We start from the raw sequence: 20,278 nt of genomic DNA on the forward strand, positions 1-20,278 counted from the left end.
ACATATAATGATAAGATCATAGAGTGCTAATTATTTATTATCGATTCGATAAATGTACCAAGGGAGCCAAAGCATACTATCAACATAAAAGAAGTTTTCATTATTTTATGAATTCTATTAATATAAGATCCTATTTTCGTAATGTAACCATACAACTATCGATAATATGGCTTAGGATTAAATAAATTTATTAATGTAAATTTAAACTTGATTAAACACACATCCCGAAAGCAGAAATATCTAGAAATAAAAATAAATATTGATAACTTAACATCAAGTACTGTACGGAGTTCATGTTTGTGGGCCTGTGCAATGGCCTTGATTTGTTACGGAAATGCTTTGCGGGATGGATTGTATTGTTTCAGTGCCACGGACGTGATCTCACGTTAATACATAAAATTGATAAAAGTGTCGTAAGACGGCATTTTGTTAAACTCAGAATCAAGTAAATTCCTCAAAAAATAGCATCGTGGAGTGGTGCTCAAGCAATTAACATATAACCCTGACATAATTCTTTATTAAGGAATTTAAGGAAAATAAGTTTAATCAGACTAAGGGACGAGAAGAATTATTTGGCCTAGGAGCAACAAAACGCTAAATACGGCCCTGATTACATTATTTGTTTTTCGGAAAATTTAAGATACATAATACTCGTCCATACCTATCGAAGCACCCTCGTATTATTAGAGCTTACTTATTGTTTTGATTTTAATTAATTAGTTATCTATATTTGAATTGTATCGTCGTCAGTTTACTATTTATTCAAATACTGTTTTGAGATTTCCGTTCTATTTATACATTACATTTCTGGTAGGAAGTTCTAAGCTATATAGCAGGAAGAGCATTTATACAGCTCACAGTATATTTTTACAATCATTGCCTAACCAGTTTAAAATTGTATTTAGATTCATTGATTATTCATTAGAATTATTGAGAAAACATTGTATCTTAACATTATGATTGAAATTGATATTTTCATTGCAGATCGATATCTTTATAACATTACATTTTTTGTTTTCCCGAAAATTTTAGATTTAAAATATACGTCCGTACTTATCGAATCACCCTCGTACAATCACACTTGACATATTGCTTTGATTTTGATTGATTAATGAACCCTACTATATTTTAATTGTATATGCATGATATTTGAATCATAGTTTTCAGATTTTCTTTTTATTATGAAATCCGATTTTCTAAATACATTTCTGGTTGAAATGGAAATTGGAGCTATATTTTACGAAGAGTGTGGCTATATACCTAACAGAATGCTTTTATAAGGATGCAAAATGCATAACTATTTTAAAATAGATCGATCATATTTAGATTGAAAGTAAGGAACATCAATTTATTGAGAATACAATTAATTTTAACCTGATAATAAAATCATCAAAATTCATTCTAATTTTTTGCATTATGCACAGATTTGAAGTTCAATGTTCTCAATGCCCAGAGTTGCCAAAATGCTGAGATGTTCTTTTGCGCAACCGCCCTGTCGATTCTCTTTGTTTGTCGTTTCATTTGAAATATCCGTTATTAGAGCTTGGATTCTTTCACTGATGCTGTTTGGTCATTAATCGACTGGAAGGTAGAGTGTAACAAGCTTGTGAGCCGGTTCGTCATAAACAGAAGCCAAGCCAAGCTTTCTATATCAATATACAAAACAAATTTTCTACACTTGTGGTGAATTAAAAGTAAGAATAATTTATTTGTTATTTGTTTATATTCACTACTTACATATTTTTTAATATTCTAATTTACTCTTAAATTAAAACAAATATTGATTTATTATAGTTTATTATTATTAACGAGTAATTTAAACTAAAGTTTGTGAATATTTGTTTTTTTAATTATATTATTAATTAATTGTGCATATTTTGTTTTCAGTATTCAAAATGTCTGATGAAGAGGTACAAACCACCAAAAAAGGACGCAAACCTGCAGCAGAAACCACAAAACGTACTAAAAAGGTAATATTCAATAATTTCTTTATGTTATTACAACATTTTCGATAATATTTTCTTGATACAGTATATTGACGCCAATAAAAACCGCCAAAATGCAGTTACGACGCTAATCATATATTCAGAGTTTAAAAATGCTTATTAGTTTGGAATAGTTTTTTATTATAACATTTTTTCAGTATATGTTTAATTACTTATAATATAATTATTTATATTCAATATTTTTTAATATTCTTTATTATAAATCAACCGTTTTGTTTATCCCAGTTCACTAATAAAGAAATTTTTATTGTTTCATCTCCAGATCTGGCTTTGGAAAAACTGCCCAAATATTTTTTTAAAAATTACTTTTACAATGTGTATTTTTTTAACTTTTCACTTCTTAGATCTTTTTATATGTTTTTGTGATAAAACTTCTCAATTTTAGGTCAATTAGTTCAAAAAAGGGAAAAAGTAACATTTTGACTTATTTCAGACTTCATCAAAATATTTTGATAAATATTGTCATTCTTCGTTTGTTTGAATTATTTTTTTATCAAAATTGATCTGATTTATTTCTCCCAGTACTACTTGAGAAATTTTTATACTTTCATCCCCATGTGTGGCTTTTGAAAGACAACCCACATGTTGTTACGAAATATTTATACAGTGTGTCCAAAAAATAATTTTGTAGCAGATATAATTCTTATATTTAATACTATTTTTTTAGTTTATATACAATGTAATTATTTTTCACTTCTTAGACCTTTTTGTAAGTTTTTTGTGAAAAAATTTCTCAGTTTTAGGTCATTTAATGAAAAATTAGTTTTAAAAAGCAAGTAATAAATAACATTGATCTATTTCAGTCTTTATCAAAACATTTTGATAAATATTGCCATTCTTTGCCTCTTTGAATTATTTTCTTATCAAAAAAGACCGAAAATCAAAAATATTTATCTGGAAAACAATTTAATTATTAATATTCAATTTTCTTTTTTATTTATAGTTCAATTGATTTATTTTTGCCAGTATTGCTTAAGAAATTTGTATACTTGCATCTCCCCTGATTTTTCAAAAAATACACAGCATCTTCTTTCTTTCCTTAACTTGTGCTTCAATCCTTTAAGAACCAGTGCCTTCTCAACAATCGACTAGCTGGATGAGGTCCGGAATTTTTTTGTACAAAATATTTCAATCCATTTTGTTCAAAAGATAATTTTGTAACTGTTATATTCAAGAAACGTTTTAATTGTTTTATTAAGTTGATCATTTTTCACATAGGATACTAAAGCTGATGCTGAAGATGCTCCGGTGGTGAAAAGAGGTAGAGGTAGACCAAAATCAACAGTGAAGAAAGACACAAAGAAAGAAACAAAAGAAAAAAAAGAGACAAAGGCCAAAACTAACGGAGGTAAGTTGCATTCATCAATACCTATAATAATTAGAATTGAAAAATACTTTTGAATTTATTCACATGTCAATAAATTATTTTGATTCAAACAAAATATTTTTTTAAATGCATAATTTAACGATGTATGAGATATGGGTACTTCAGTTCAACTCTGGTTTCAAATCTGAATTTGTTTAAACCGATATAGTGTTAAAACTAAAAATTTTCTTTTTCAGTGAGCAAACGCGGTAGGAGGCGAAAGGAAGAAAAAGAAGAATCAGCCGAAGAAGAAAACGGTGAAAAGAGCAGCGAAAATGAGGAGGAGGAAGAAGACGAGTAAATATTTTCGATTACTTATTTGATATATCATTAATTACTTGATATTAAATGTATGTAGGATAAATTATAAATTGTATTTAGGGTATTTTAGAATATAATTCATAAGAAGAATACTCTGCATCTCCTATAATTACAATTTTCAATATTTCGCGTGACTTCTGTATAACAGTAGACTGAAATACATTTTGTATATATATTTACTGTAGTTTTTATTTCTTTGAATCTCTTCCTCTTTTTCTGGAGTATTTTTCTAATTTCAAAACGTTCTGAGTACACGTTTCCAAAAATAACAAAATTTGAGATTGCAATGACGATTTTAGTGTGCTCATTCGAATAAACATTTTTATAATTGATTCTCATGCAGAAAATTTATTGTATTGTGAATTGTAGACAAAACTCATAACCTCGGAAAATTGAGCGTTCCAATATAAAAGCTCAATAAACGAACCCTTAAAATTTGAATAATTATTATAACGAGACCAAAATTGGTTATTCTTACTTACTTACCTTTCACTATATAATTATACAGTGACGGAATAATCTGGAATGTTCTTAAATACTCTAGATTGAGATTGAAGAATATTCTAAAGTTTTGGAATAGTTATAAAAGTAGCACACGATAGGCAAAAAACACAAAATTATTATTATTTTAGGCGCCTAGAATCAAAATCCGCCAAGTCCATCTCAAGAAATTTTTGGAAAAGTGGAAAAAACTGTCACAAACAGACCAATAATAAGAAATTATTAATAGGCCTGCACTGGTCCAGTTCAGTGCAGCTACCAAGTTGATTGTTGGGTTTGAGGTTGTTTGATGTGATTCAGGCCTTGTAGTATTAATAATAATGGAAAACGATTTAGTACTTTTGGATATTTTACATTCGTCCGATGACGAAGATGTAGTGTCACCGTTTCCAGATTACACTTAATGCACTGCACTGATTGAACTGACTAGATCCAGTGCAAGCAGTACAGTGAACTTGATGAACTAGTTCTCTTGCACTGCTTCTATGAATAGCGATACTAGCGCTGGTTCTGCTACAAAAAACGTTTCAGTGTACACTTCCTAATAAAACCCATATCCGCAAGTTTAGAGTTTACAATTTCTACGGTTCTTTCTACACTATCATTCTCACGTAGACTTACTATTATTTCATTTTTATAATTTTATGACTTATTAGGTATTCTGTTATTTTTTGTTTCAATTCTTTTAGTGTTCCTTCCTCATTTGTTTTCTTTTTGGGTTCTAAAATACTTCCAGCAGTAATTTCCTGAAAAATATTAGCATTGAGATTTCCATTTTTACTTTTTTTCTCTTTATTGAGTAATTCCTTCAATATATTGTTTTTGTCTTTTAATTTTTTATTCAATTTTTTTAGTAGATCTAGTGTTCAGTATCATCATGATTTTCCTGCCTCAATTTATTAATTAAATTTACTTGTTGTTCCAGATGTGTTAACTGCTGTTGCTGTTCATTAATTTTCTTTACAAGACTTTTTACCTCTGACATGAACTTCTTCTCTTTTCAGTATTTCAGTTTGTATTTTGCATTTTATTTGTGCTAGTGTATACATATGATATACTGATTCACAAATTTAGCCAAAAACCAGACTGTCATCCCTAATAAAGCAGCAGATGATTTATTATAAATAAGTAGATGACACAAAGTATAGTATAAAGTTTTTATTACTTAAAACTCAATAGATTTGGAAAGGTTATTAAAAAATAGAAGTTTCAAGTTGTTATTATATTTTATATTCACATATTTTAAAAAAATTATTTCCATCGATTTGAGAAGAAAAAAGAAATAGGGAACTTATTTGGAGAAACAGGACAGAGGAAAATAACAGAATCCGGAAGAATAAAGTGACTGGGACAAACTGTATAACAACCACATATTATTGAAACAAATCATCTGGATTCGTTTTAAGATATGAAATAAAATAGGAAATTTGGTCTAGGAACTAAAACAGATCAAAATAACAAGATCTGAAAGAATACAATGACTTAGAACGAAAAAAAAATTTATGGGGCACAGAATAAGCAATTTGTATTTTAATATCTTTTTGAAAAAACTTCATTTCCATTGATTTAATAGCAAAATAGGAATAGGGAACTTATTTGAAGGAGTAGGTTAGAGCAAAATAATGAAATGTATAAGAATAAAGTAACTAAGAGTCTTTAGAACATCAAAAAAAAATATGAGACAGAGCAAGCAAATGTATTTTTACATATTTTTGAAAAAAAACTTCCTTGCCATTGATGTAAGAGCGAAGAATTGATGGGAAATTTATATGGGAAAGCAGAAGAGAGTGAAATAACAGAATCTGAAAGAATAAAGTGACTGAGACAGACTTTATAACGACAAAAAAATTATCATTGAACAAGCAGAAAGTATTTTTGTATATTTTTATACATCACCATATATTTTTATACATCACACCACCAATTTTAAGAGTTTAAATAAAATAGGGAATTTATTCTGAGAAGTAGACCAGAGCAAAATAATGAACCAATTGAGGCAAATTTTGCTACGGTGCACGGTCCTAGCAATTGTCATCCAACTGGCAACTAACATCTTAATATCGTCAGACCAGCGTGTAGGTGGACGTCTTCTATTTCTAAGGACATTTTCTCTCAGTCTCCATTCAATAATTCCTTTGTTTCACCGTTTGTCTGTTTTTCTGTGAACAAGGCCAGTCCTAGTTCCATTTTAAGTAATTTGCCTAATGTTATATCTGTCACTATATCCCTCAGAAATAAACCTAGCATCCCATGAGGGGTTGGTTATATTCCAAGCTTTTCTCCATGAGCGTTTCGATCGCTTTCAAACTTTAAAACGACACAAAACAGGCAGAATACATTTATAAATAATCATTATTATTATAATAAAACATCATTTCCATTTATTTTAAGAATAAAAACGAAATAGGGAATTTATTTGAAGAATCAGAACACAGCAAAAGAATAAAGGAACTGGGAGAGATTTAAGAACAACAAAAAAAATATGAGACAGAACAGGCAGGAAAAATTGAAAAACAGGGAGCATGGAGTCGATTAGTGGATCAAATACAAGCAATTTTCAACTACAGGTTACAAGAAGAGTCCAGGGATAGAGAAGCATTGAGTAATCAGTACACAAAGAAACTTTAGAGCACAAATGCACTATGTCCATTTAATAATTACATGGACAACAGGTTGAAGAATGTAATGTTTTTACAGACAATAAAATGATAAATTATCAAAATTATACAAGTATCAAAACTTTATTTCGATTTTTCCAAAAGTAATCCGAAACGGACATAGCTCATTTTACTCCAAGGCAGTGACTTCCAAAGTGGTCCAGGTGTACCCCCAAGATCTGAATTTTTGACGGGTTGGGAATATGGTGTGAATGTATTCACTAATTCTGTTAATAAGTTTTTTGAAATTGGTTTAATAGGAAAAAAGTTTGGGAATTTTTGCTCTTAGGTATCGATAATGTCTCTGAAGAGATAGAGGACTAAATAAACCAGGATGACAAATGGTTAGGTAAATACAGTATGTTCAAATGATAGAAAATTTGAGAAATACAGGAATCAAGGAACGAAGGAGTTGGTTGTAGTATCATACTAAGTGGGTTTGGGAAAATATCTACTGATGCTTTTTTCCGTGGAAGGATCATCAGTATCGCTATCATCTTGAGGTTCTTGAGATTCTGGTAAACGTATGAACGGTAGATGTTCACTACCACTCCACATCGAATAAAGATTTGCGTGAAGTCGAATAGCCTCCTGAAAAAAGAAATGTAAATAAGAACAATGTATACATGTATATCATTTTGATCATTTATCAATTTTTTTAAATTAAATGATAAATTGATTGAAATAATTATGTGAAAATTTGTAAATAGAAAAAAATTAACTGAAAATTGGGAAGAAATTATCAAAAAATTGGAAGAATATAGCAAAAAGTATGGAGTTATCTGAAACAACAAGATATAAATAATTATTTTTATTATTTATAAAAATTTCACGATTCAAGGGGCATTCCATTTCTATAAATATGTAAATTTGGCTTTTTAATGGCCAACGCATCATTGATTATCATTTTTGAAATATGAAAATACAATTGGATTAATTGAATGGAGCATAATGGAAAATCCTAGAAAATAAATGGAAACTTCTAAATAGAATGGAAAGAAACTTAATAATTAGAAAAATATTTTTAAATTGACTTCAAAAGAACTAGAAAAAACTATGAAAACCGTTGGAGAAAAATGGAGCAATGAAAATCAAATTTTGATAGAAACAATAAAAATTAACTGAAATTGAAGTTTAAATTAGATCATTAGGTGAATACGACAGACGGAATAAAATAGACAAATAAAACTAATTAAAATTGATAGAAAAATAAAGAACAAATGAAAATATGATGCGAGGAAAGCAAAAAAAACTAAAAGATAGACATAACTATAAAAAAGATAAAACTAAAGAAATGGTTACAAAAAAAAAACAAAAAATATATAACTATCCATATATTCCCATTTTTTCTTCAAAAATTTGAAGAAAAGTACACAACTAAAAAAATCAATATTAACTAAAATCGACGAGAAGCTTACAGAAAAAAAGTTAATATTGCATAATAATGATTAAAAACAAATGAAAACATCAATTATTTCGAAAAAGATAAAAATCGAACGAAATTATTATTCAAAAGTAGAGAAAAAAGCGAAAAGTATAAAAATTGTATAAACTCGTCCACTTACATAGACCGTAAAGTCGGACCTGTTCGATTATGTTAGACGATATTGAAATTTGGCGGATACGCCGGTTATAAAGCGACATTCCTTTGTGTAGTTTTTATAAGCTATTTACATTATGTTGTGACTGTTTTTATAGAGACAATTTCTTAGAAGGTCTGTTTGTTTGTGTAATTCTAGATCTCGAATGATCTAGAAATCCGTTAGGTATAAATGAGCGTTAGTTTAAACCAATCCAAAAATAACTAGAAAAAAACTAACATTAACTGTAATTGTAAAAATAATAATTGAAAACGAATGACAACTTCAAAAAACCAATTAAACGAATTTAAAAAAGATAAAAAGCAATAAAAATAGTTATTTAAAAAAAAATCCCACTTTTATACATACCTACCTATGATAATTGAATTAACATTAAGTTAAATTCTGAAAGCAATAAAAATAAGATTAGTTGGGTACATAAAAATGTCTTACAGTGCCACTAGCTTCACTGGCAGATCCCCTTTCTGAAGAACTTGTAGTTGATCGACTGTGAATCGACAGACATGAAGAGGAATCAGTTGAGGAGCTACTTTTTCTTGAAGTTAATGGTAAACCCGATGGAAAAATATCACAATGCTCAGTCACTGACATACCGCTTGAATGTGGTACGTCGATAGATTGCCAGTTACCCCTAGACAAACAAAAAATTATATGAATATGATAAAATTTATGAAATTGGTGTTTATCATGGTAAAAGTCAAATTTTTAGAATGAAATAAGAAAATTTTTACCTTTGGGATGCTGGTCCAGGATACATCAGTCTACGGTGCATTCTTTCCTCGTGCGTTTCTCCCCAATGAGGCATATAATGTTGTCCAGATGTTTGTGGTATTGAACATCTAGCAGGACGACAAGACAACAAATGTATGGCTTCGGCCAAACCTTCAGTACCAGGAAGTATACCTGGACCCCCAGACGAAGCTTGGGATAATGGGGGTACAGTTTCTGTGTATAACAAAAAATATATACTGAACGCAATATTTACTACAACTTAAACAATTGTCTGGCATGTGTTTCGCTCTCCAAGTTACCATCCTCAGAAACTTAAAGTGATTTCTACCCTCTACACAATTTAATTATTGCTAGGGGTGATTTATTACTTGAAAATAATTAATGTACACAGTGTATTTCCTGCCTTGGAATTCTGAAAATTAAATTTGATGTTGATGGTTAAAATTTTGATTTAAATCATATCAGTGGTCAAGAATGAGATGAAATGGTTTGTCAATAGTTTTAGAAGAATGGAATAAGTAGAAAAAAGTGAAAACCAGGTGATTTTTTTCTTATATTCTAATAGTAATTACTATTTTAGCACAGTTTAATTTGATAGCCACCTATTGATATAACAAGAGGTCAAAGACAACCTGAATTTAGTCAATTGAACTATTTTAAATTGATTCGGATTATTAGCCAACATAAAGCCGATTTTTCTTCAAAGGAAATAGCTCTACTTTTGAATACAAGAGGTAATACCATTGTAAGTCGTTGAAAAAATTGGAAAGTGGTTTGACAGCCACATAATAACATGTCAGGAGGTCAAAGACAACCTGAGTATAGTCAATAGGAGCAGTACTAAGCCACCTAATGACATGCCTAAAGGTCGAAAACCACCTGAATGTAGTCAATTGAACTACTTTGGAAGCATTCAGTTTATTGGCCAACATTAAGCAGATTTTTATTCAAAATAAATCGCTTTACTTTCAAATAGGAATAGTATTACCATTGTATGCTGTTGAGGAGATTGAAAAGTGGTTTGACAGCCACCTAATGTCATGCCAAGAGGTCAAAGACAACCTGAGTATAGTCATAGCACAACAAGGTCAGTAAAACATGTTCTTCGAGCTGTAATTAGACAAAATTTTAAAATCATTACATCATTTGTGTGCAATATTTTCGTATCAATTATACCTTAATAAACAATAAATTTGTTTCGAATATAGTTTAGATTACCTGGAGTAGTACTTCTGCTTTTTTCTTGAGGATACCCAGATGGCACGGCTAATTTCGATGGTAGATATCTCTGTTGACCAGCCTCTCCCCATGCTGTATCCCAAGGCATCGACCAACGTCGTCTCTGTTCGTCTCCGCCGTCTCCATAAGATTCTATAACACCAGCTTCCGACCAGCGACGTTGACAATTCAAAGGAAAAAGTGGAAAGTGAAGAGGGGATCGAGAACCCCGACCCGGGAAAGGAGATTTCATAGTATGTAAAGGACCTGGTATAGGAAAAGGACCTAATAAGAAAATAAATAATGAAATAACTACCATAGTCAAGATATAATTGGTAAACAAAACTTCACCTCGCAATGTCTCCAAAGGCCCTATAGTTTTGCTTGTACCTTCCCCGAAAGCATGAATGGGACTTTGTCCTCTATGAATACCTTCTGCGTGTGGAGAATGTTCTCTAGTATCTGAATGGGGGCTTCTTTGTCTTGGAACTTCGCTTCTTGACATTTCGTTACTTTTGGGACTGTCAGTACAAAATTCTGTTGGTAAATGGGGACTTGAACGTTGTGAAGATGATTCTTGTAATACCCTGTGTAATTTATTATTGTAAATAGTAGATATTCATTTAAACAACATTCATATTTTTAAGAGTTAGTTATATGAATTCTAGATAATTTTTTTTCTTAAATGTATTAACCTGTTAAAACATTGTTGAAGTGCAGCTAAGCTGCATTCTGAGCTATGAATCCCACCTGGGGCAGTTTGACACAACGGGCACATAGCCATGGACCCAAAATTTTCACAGCCAGCAATGGAAAACTGATATTGGAGATTGACAAAAGCGAGCAAATTTTCAGTGATGATCTGTTGATTGTGCTCCTGTTGCCTTTGAGCGTCTCCTTCAGTAAATGTCTCACCTAAAATACATAGATGCATACATTTGAGTTTAGAATAAAATCACTTACCAATACTCATGTCCTGCATGGCATTAGCAATGTGAGTTTTTACATTATTACTAGCAATTACAGTCGATTTAGATAGCTCTTCCCAGCTAGTCTGGCATTGTAGAGCAAAAGGAATGTTCTGCATTTGAGACAGATTTGTTAGAGATTGAGACAGGCGCAAACCAGCTGCGCACATACTATTCAACATCTAGAAAAAATGATAATAAATAAAATTTTATTTGGACGATAATTTTTGAATGGATTGAGTGCAAATAAAAGTTGCAAGCAAAAGAGAAATGGAGACATAAATAATCATCTCTAAGACAGGGCATTTACATAAAATATATCAAAATATGCCAATACGTACCTGTAAATAATGAATCCAACTATTAAGGCAATCTGCAGCTGCTACCTTCAAAGCATTTGGACTTAGCTGTTGAGCTTCATCTTGTTTCTTATCTTTTTCAGCTTCTCCTTGTTCCATTTTAATAAATTGATCTAATAAAGGAAAGTTCAAAAGTCTCTGTAAGATCATAGTTTTAATTGACTTACCTAGAATAAATATCGATGATTAGAATATGTTATACCATTTCGTCAATTAAACTTAGCTTTAAATTAAAAACAAATTCATTGTGTAATAAGTAATCCATTTCAATGTTTTTCGTTTATTTGTTTGTAAATAAAAATATAAACAATCCCACCCTACCCTACTGACAGTTGCCGACTAAACTGACATATGACATGTCGCTTGACAATGAAAAAAGGGGAATAATATTAGTCCAGGAAGTGAATCATAAATTTCTAAGCAGTAACTGCCAATTTCATAACTAATTTCCACGGGACTACAGTAGACGATGTAGTACTCTGAGTACCAGGTGTCTCGTAGACCTTTTCTGTTGTGCTCAGTATCCTCAAAATCGTCTGAGTAATAATTTTTTTAACTATTCAAAATGCACTTTTTAAAATGCATTTTTCCTCTGCACTAATGCAATTTTCATTTCTAGTACATAATTTTTGTTGACAAAGTTTCCTAAGGCTCTACCAAATCGAATGCACTTTGTAGCGTTTTTCTCCTTCTTACCGCTTACAAACTCTTACATTTTGCCTTTTTTGTTTTTACTTCCTCGACTATATTATAAAATTGTCTACAATAAAAAATGAGGTACCTAGAAACAAAAACCGCCAAGTCCATATTTTTTCGAAGTTGAGTTTGATATTATTTCTTATAAATTTTTCCATGCTGAAATCAGTACAACTGTTATTTTGTAACATATCCCGCCACATCCTAGTATATTATGAGATCAAAGTTGAGGTTTGATTTCAAAATCAATCATATTTATATACGTGGATGATCCCAGATGTATCTGACCTCACCTATAGATGGCGGTAGTTGCTTGAAAATACCACTGTATTAAAATACACACAATCTATACACTATACAGTGTAGAGATTCCATGTTGTTTAGTATTTGTTTGGCAACTATCAATAGTGAAAGCTTTGAGTGAATTTGTAAACATGGAAAAAATAGGTCATTGTTACGTGATACAAAAGAAAATCCAAAAAGCGGAAAAGTTGTGCGCAAGATGGGTACCGCGTTTGTAATCAAAACTATGGATTGAAAAGGGAGAACCGGCTCCAAAGAAGCCAAAACCGGTCCGTCTATAGGCCACGGTCCACTATATCCGTTATTGCAATGGCCAAAATTAACGAATTAAAGTTTGAATTGCACCATCATGCACCCTATTAGACAGATTTAGCCTCCTCGGATCATTTTCGGTTCGCAGACTTGAAAAAATTGCTTGGTGGTCATAGATTTGCCTACAATGAAGAGGTAATATCGAAGTGTGAAGTGATATCGAGCTAAAAGTAAATTACGTTGAAAAATAAATATATTTTTTTCCAAAATTGTTTTCTTTGTTTGGCCAGATACTTCTGGGACCATCCTAGTATCACAGTTTAATCACAGGTGACGTATTTTATACGAAAGTTTTCAGTCAACCCTCGTATCTATCGATTTTATTCCCCAAATTCGAGGTGATTACAGAAACAAATCGTCGAATAATGAACATCGAACATCATCGATGAACTAGAACTAGCAGAAATATCAAAATCAAAGAGACAGAGATGCTAACAAACGACGACGAAAGAGATAATGGATTGCGGCATGATCCTGACCTACATTCAATAACCAATTACTCACCGGTGCTGGAACAGGAATATGTTGCCCGGCGGAAATGGTTAAATAGGGTGGGGAGAACGCTGAAAGGGAACAGGAAAACAGCTCGTGACCGTAACCTACTTTCTGCTTTTGCAAATCCGTCGCCCGGCATCAAATTATTTATTAACGGGTATATCGAAAACAAACTTTAGAATGAAAAAGTGACTTTCAAGCGCTCGAAAATTGCTCTCGGTGGATTTGTTACAATCCAACAACTTTTTAGAAGTTCAATTAAACTTTGTCAATTATGGAATAATGTCTGCGGTATTAGAAACACGTCAATTCATTATTTTTTTTGCAATTTTATCGTAATTCATTATAAATTATAATAATTTTAAAAATAGGTAAACTGATTCCTTATCTTCAAAAAATTTGGAGAAGAATATAAAAAAATTCATTATAGAAGTTTGTTGAAAATTACTGGAGTGAAAAAAATTTAGCTTAAATTAATTTATATATGGTATAAAATGAAATTTTTTAAATCAATTGAAATATAAAAAACTTCTATTAAATTTTAACGTCCTTCTTAATTAACCCTCCAGAATATATCGATCGTCTTCTACTTACCATTATTCAATGCCCTTAACAGTCTCCTACAGTGTACCAAATTTAGTATTTTTGAATTAGAGTTGAAAAGAAAATGATTTTTTTCGAAATTTTGATCGTTATTTTGAGGCCTTTTAACTTCTCAGGGATGCAGCTTGGTATAAAGGTGAGTTGCCACTAATCATCAGCTCCCCTATAAGTCTCTGCATTGCGTCGGTTGTTATGCGGGACACCCTTTATATATCGAATACATTAACTTACTTTTAGGTTAGTTTTTCTTTTCTCACTTACAGAATTTCCATTTCTCTGTTTCGATATTAGAACAAATTTATTCTCGCACCCTTTTTCGTGTAAGAATCGATTCTAATCATATACGATTCCTTGTAATTTTCTGTAGTGGGTTGGTGCCCCTGAATAGCAGTTTCATTTTGACAGGTCACTGGACGATGCATTATTCTGTCATGTGTAACGATGGTATGTTTAACATATTATTTATAAAAAATTATAATGAGTTTTTTGACAAACTGAATGTAGCCATGAAATATGGACAAAACATACAATTCTATAGTGAGAAAACTTCTTGGAATGACCTATTAATGGATGGTTTAATATATTGAAATTATTATGTGTCACTCTCTAAAGAGGTGATGTAATTATGTCGGTACCTAGAGGTCAAGTGTCGCAATTCTGGTGCAAATTGAAGTTCTCCACCCCACTTTCCGCTTACACGATCTGTTTTTTTCTGACTTTTGAATTTTCAAAGTCAACTGTCAAATATGAATCAGTGCTACCAACCGACCACCTACGTTACGGTGCAATTTTCCTAATGTATATTTTTAACAATTTCGAATGGTGTTGCGGGTTGAGGACTCAAAATAAAACTGTCTGAGTTTTTTAAAATGCCAACGTTTCGATCTTTTATTTGATCATTATCAAGGCTAGAAATTTACGGTACATTAACTCAAACGTTGGTGACGATAATGAACCATTTATTTTTAGCTTTGATAAAGATCAAAAAAAAGATCAAAATTTTGAAAAAACTCTTGGACAGTTTTATTTTGAGTCATCAACTCTCAACACCATTCGAAATTACATACTAGGAAGGACAATAATATCAACGATAACATTTTTAACATTTTCGGCTGAGTGTCCAGGGGGGGCTAACTTAACCAGAGAAGAGATACGAGGATATATTGAATATTCTCCTCTTAATTGGATACATTTATTACAGCGAACCTGCAACGTCTTTAGACCTTTCAAAAAAAATGTTTCTTGTTGCTCTGCAGACCAGACCTTCACATCTTTTATTACATCCTCGTTGGAAGAAAGTTTACGACCTTTTAAACTTTTCTCAGTTGAGGAAAGAGATGGTAGTCGGACGGAGCCAAATCTGGTGAATAAGAGTTGTGTTCTAGTAATTCATTTTCATTCAATTTTTTGCATGGCAGCATGAGATTTGTGTGCAGGGGCGTTGTCCTGCAAAAACAAAACACCTTTGGATAGCTTTCCGCTTTAATTTTTTCCCGTAGAGTGGTCAGTAATGTCGAATAGTAATCTCCAGTTATTGTTCTACTCTTATCCAAAAAATGAATCATGATTACTCCATCGTAATCCCAAAAAACTGAAGCAAGAACTTTTTCAGCAGATTTTTGGACACGAAAGTTCTTAGGTCTTGGAGAATCAGAGTGTAGCCATTCTATCGATTGTTGCTTTGTTTCTATATATAGATTCTATATATGTATATAGAAACTATAGAATTTTATGTTTTGTCCATATTTCATGGCTACATTCAGTTTGTCAAAAAACTCATTATAATTTTTGGTAAATAATATGTTAAATATACCATCGTCGCACAGGACCGAATAATGCATCGTCCAGTGAGCTGTCAAAATGAAACTGCTATTCAGGAGCACCAACCCACTACTACAAAAATTACCAGGAAATAAATTTGTTCTAATATCAAAACAGAGAAATGAAAATTCTGTAGATGAAAAAAAAAGTTAACCTTGAAGTAAGTTAATGTTTTCGATATGTAAAGGGTGTCCGGCTTAACAACCGACGCAATGCAGAGACTTATAGGGGAGCTCGAAATATGACTGCAATTCACCTTTATACCAAATTGCATCCCTCAAAATAAAACTGCCCAAGAGTCCTCAACCCGCAACACCATTCGAAATTACATACTAGGAAGGACAATAATTTGATCAATAAAATTTTGAATCTGAATCCGAAGACCATATATGCCCGAAAAGCTGATATGTTGTATCAAAATATTCTTCAATCTATAAACTATCTACCTATTATTATTTCGAACGAATAAATAATTTTCCTCGTTATTATTTGCTCGTAAATTAACGAATGATCCAACAATTATACGAACAAGCGAACCAAATATAATTTTAAATGGTGTAGCTGTTTGCTAATTGTTTTGCCAGATAATTATCGATGTATTCGACGGTCTTAAGATGACAAGAAGATGAAAGGCAAATTTATACCTTTCGTTTTACAGGGTGATTCATTAAGAATGTCCAATCTCTGAACTGCAGATTCTAGACCTCAAAATACGATGATTCTGCTCAACATGCCTCATGTAAATATACGGGGTGTTTAAAGTTTAAATTAAAATTTTGATTATCGCAATAATTTTTTATGTTTCCACAATTTCTCTTTGAAAATTGGCAATTTTAAGTTTTTTGGCATGAGGAATCATAATTTGCATTTTAATGTAACATTGCTAATAGAGGGCGCTAGTTACACTTGTTTGTGGTAATTAAATCAAAGTAAACTTTTTTTGGGCTAAACTTACAACTAAAATAATAAAAAAATATTAAAAAGCGTTAAATTCTACAAAAAAAAGTTACTTTTCCTTGATTCGTGTAACTCAATCGGTTATCGAGTTATTTGCTTCTAAAAAGTTCAATAAATATTAATTTTTTCATAAAAAAATTTTATTATTCCTTAAATATGTAACAATAACAAATTTGTAAACAAAAATGAAAAACTTCAAAGCAAATGCTCAAAATGCTAACCATTTACTTCAATACACTTTATGATCCGCTTTCGTAAAGATCTGGGAAACTAGCAATATTTGCATTAGGCATGTTGAGCAGAATCATCGTATTTTGAGGTCTAGAATCTACAGTTCAGAGACTGGACATTCTTAATGAATCACCCTGTATAAGTGATAAAATATATTCTAACAAACAATGATCATTTTAAAGCGTTCAATCATATGTTAATTATATGGCTAAAATATGGTAAAATTTAGTTGTTTTGCTAATTTATTTTTGATAAAATTTTGAAAAAGGTTGATTTGTTTAATAGTGTGCCAGTTTTATCCAGGGAAGTAGTTTTAAATTTTTTAATTGGGTAGACTTCAATTGAAAGAGGAACAAGCATAAGGCCAAAGAAAAATCATCCATTTTAGAATTTATCAGAAGCTGGAATAAGTTATAACAGACACATTATAAATAGTTTCCACATAACAGAAGCTTTGCTTTTCTACAATATCTTGATGCAGCCATGTCTTGATTTTTTTTCTTCTTCTTTAGAACTCTTTATACCTTTTAAAGTATCAAAGTATTGTGTTTTCATTGTCCTTTTATCCGTTTTTCCACTCTTTCCGATCCTTTGCTACATTCATCAGCTGGATTGTTTTACCCTTTCATCGTTTTTTTTTCTTTTTCAGCAAGTCAGGAATGCAGCAGGTGATTGGTGTGTATAGTAGGCGACTGCGCATCTTTCTCGCTAAAAAGATCTGTCACTGGATTTTCCAACAGGTAATTTATCGTTGAGGTCACATCACATAGATGACACTATCGATTTTCCCGCCAAATATAAATTGCAAGCTGTTATACGTTTCTTGCAGGCAGTAGAGAAATTCATCGAGTAATGAATCGACTGATTGAAGACACCTTTATGAGTGATGAAGTTATTGGCGAATGGTGTCGAAAATTTAAAGATGTCGAACTGATGTTCATGATGATTGGGGTCAAAGAAGCAAGTCTGTTGCTACAGCGAGCAACTTGCTTCGAGTTTTGGTGATGAAGCACCATCTCGAGCGACTGTGTTTTGCTGGTTGTCCGATTTCAATCGTGGTCGCACTTCGCTACAGGATAAACTTCGTGAAAGTCCTCCAAAATCGTCATGTGACATACCGTGAGATTGAGGCATACTTGGGCATAAGTTCCACTCGATATTGCATAAATATTTAGCTATCATTTCTTAACCTAACCTAACGTTTTTTTACTTCTGGAGAAGCGGTTGATGCAGATGATGAATCTCAAAACTTAAGTAGCAACCCTCGTACAAAGACCGATTGGAACCTAAAGTATGTGGAATATGAAAAACAGAATTATTTTTGTAATAAGAGAGACTCAAAGCACAATTAGTATAGGGAGTTATTAATATCTAGAACGCATCCGTATATTATATGAAACACCAAAAATCGCTTCCACATACTGCGAAAATTAGTGACATAAAATTCAAACCTGTCCTGTCCTTACCAGTGTATACTGCCCTCACATTTTTATAGATATTAGTGTGAAATACTGAAATTTGGACCGCCACAGACTGTGCTTGCAGACTGCGTCTCAAACTTTAAAGGAATAGTTCAAAACCATAATTAGGGGTCGATATATTTTCAATTAGGGATATAATCTTCCGTCTCCCAAAAAATTCATGATTTATTTTCTTTCCTGGACTAATAGTAGTACTTTCCAATACAACAACTCTTTATTCAGTGCCGCAAACATCTATAAACGTGAAACATGTTAAAAGAAATGTAACATAAAGGAAAAGAGCTAAAGAAAATCATCAAAACCTTGTGAGAGAATGGTAACAAGAGCGGTCAACCCCGTATTTGAGATTCCACTTGAAAACGCCGGCTATTGTTAGCAGAAAAAATAAAACAAGAAAAAATACCGTGAAACATCTAGTTTTCAAACCGTGTTTAACGTCCGTGGACGGATAAAATGTCATGTCGTATAATATATTAGACAGAATAACTTCGTCTTGATGCAAATTGTTATTACAAGTTTATTTTTTACCTTCTCAACGTGTTTTAGTACCTAGGTATTCTGATCATCATATAATAAAATAAAAATCTTAATATACGAGGATAGTCTCAGAAGTACCTAGCGTGATCTAGAGATGGCGGTAGTTGCTTACATTCTATTGCTATATTAGAAACTACACAATCTATACAGCAGACGTTTCAAGTTTGAAGACGTCTTGTTGTTTAGTATTTGTATAGCATCAATTAGCAGTGACTAAATTGTACTCTGGGTGACACTGCTCCATCGTTATCAACGGTAAAATAGAATATGATCACAGTGGTCGATCAAATAAAGCGACGACACCAGAAATGTTGAGGAAAATCCACATAGGCATTTCAAAAAGTGCAGTACATCGCATATTAACTGAAAATTTGGACATGGGAAAGTTGTGAGCAAGATGGGTGCTGCGTTTGCTCACGATAGAATGAATACAACATAAGTACAATCAAAATAATGGAGTGAAAAGGGAGAAGGCTCCATATTCAGGAAAGGTCATGACGATGGTTTTTTAGGATGCGCGTGGGATAATTTCCATTGACTATCTTATAAACGAAAAAACTATCAACGGCGAGTATTATGCAACGTTTGAGCGAAGAAATCAAGCAAAACGTTTCATCAAGACATTGCACCAACTCACACATCCGCTATTTTTCCAAAATTAATGAATTTAAATTGCTATCTTATGCTCCTTATTCGCCAGATTTAGCCCCCTCGGATTAATTTCTCTTCCCAAAAAGGGAAAATGTCGGCAGTTAATGGGTATTTATAAGGAACTTGACGATTCTTATCATAGAAAGGGTATCGAACTAATTGAATACCACTAGGAAAAGTTTATGGAGCTCAAATTTTTGGATTTTATTTATTGGGCCATTTACTTTTGGAACAATCCTCCTAAAAAACCAATATGATCTTAACATGGTTACATTCATTCGTATTTCCAATTAGTTTAAAACCTTTTCTGTGGTAGCACGTTCGATCATTCTTCTTCTTCTTTTAATTTATATTTTTTTTTATTGTTTCTTGAACATGTACCTACTATGTTTTATTAACTTTTTTCACACTTTTTTTTATTGTAGTATATACTGGTGAAGACAGGACATAATATTATCTTTG

The 20,278-nt window shown here is 31.7% G+C and overlaps 2 protein-coding genes across 2 annotated transcripts; one reads left to right on the forward strand and one right to left on the reverse strand.

The window, feature by feature from the left end:
* Positions 1 to 374: 374 nt before the first annotated feature.
* LOC130896297 (cilia- and flagella-associated protein 251-like) lies at positions 375 to 3,844 on the forward strand. Its single transcript, XM_057804294.1, has 5 exons — positions 375 to 1,333; positions 1,425 to 1,694; positions 1,888 to 1,970; positions 3,225 to 3,354; positions 3,570 to 3,844. The coding sequence occupies exons 3-5, from the start codon at positions 1,896 to 1,898 to the stop codon at positions 3,671 to 3,673; spliced, it is 309 nt and encodes a 102-aa protein (XP_057660277.1). The 5' UTR covers positions 375 to 1,333; positions 1,425 to 1,694; positions 1,888 to 1,895; the 3' UTR covers positions 3,674 to 3,844.
* A 1,564-nt stretch (positions 3,845 to 5,408) lies between these two features.
* On the reverse strand, positions 5,409 to 12,087 carry LOC130896338 (uncharacterized). The gene is made up of 9 exons (XM_057804348.1): positions 11,897 to 12,087; positions 11,712 to 11,842; positions 11,366 to 11,552; positions 11,098 to 11,317; positions 10,754 to 10,989; positions 10,403 to 10,687; positions 9,184 to 9,397; positions 8,885 to 9,083; positions 5,409 to 7,442 (listed from the first exon to the last, which is right to left on the reverse strand). The coding sequence occupies exons 2-9, from the start codon at positions 11,826 to 11,828 to the stop codon at positions 7,281 to 7,283; spliced, it is 1,620 nt and encodes a 539-aa protein (XP_057660331.1). The 5' UTR covers positions 11,829 to 11,842; positions 11,897 to 12,087; the 3' UTR covers positions 5,409 to 7,280.
* Positions 12,088 to 20,278: the final 8,191 nt, after the last annotated feature.

The sequence above is a fragment of the Diorhabda carinulata genome, chromosome 7 (assembly GCF_026250575.1).
Source record: "Diorhabda carinulata isolate Delta chromosome 7, icDioCari1.1, whole genome shotgun sequence".
NCBI classification, from domain to species: domain Eukaryota; kingdom Metazoa; phylum Arthropoda; class Insecta; order Coleoptera; family Chrysomelidae; genus Diorhabda; species Diorhabda carinulata.

Coding starts and splice junctions, on each gene's coding strand:
- LOC130896297 (XM_057804294.1), top strand. CDS start 1,896: ATGTCTGATGAAGAGGTACAAACCACCAAAAAAGGACGCAAACCTGCA. Junction 1,971..3,224: donor CCACAAAACGTACTAAAAAG/GTAATATTCAAT, acceptor TTTTTCACATAG/GATACTAAAGCTGATGCTGA. Junction 3,355..3,569: donor AAAGGCCAAAACTAACGGAG/GTAAGTTGCATT, acceptor TTTCTTTTTCAG/TGAGCAAACGCGGTAGGAGG.
- LOC130896338 (XM_057804348.1), bottom strand. CDS start 11,828: ATGGAACAAGGAGAAGCTGAAAAAGATAAGAAACAAGATGAAGCTCAA. Junction 9,084..9,183: donor CCTGGACCAGCATCCCAAAG/GTAAAAATTTTC, acceptor TTGTTTGTCTAG/GGGTAACTGGCAATCTATCG. Junction 7,443..8,884: donor CCAGTGAAGCTAGTGGCACT/GTAAGACATTTT, acceptor TTCTTTTTTCAG/GAGGCTATTCGACTTCACGC.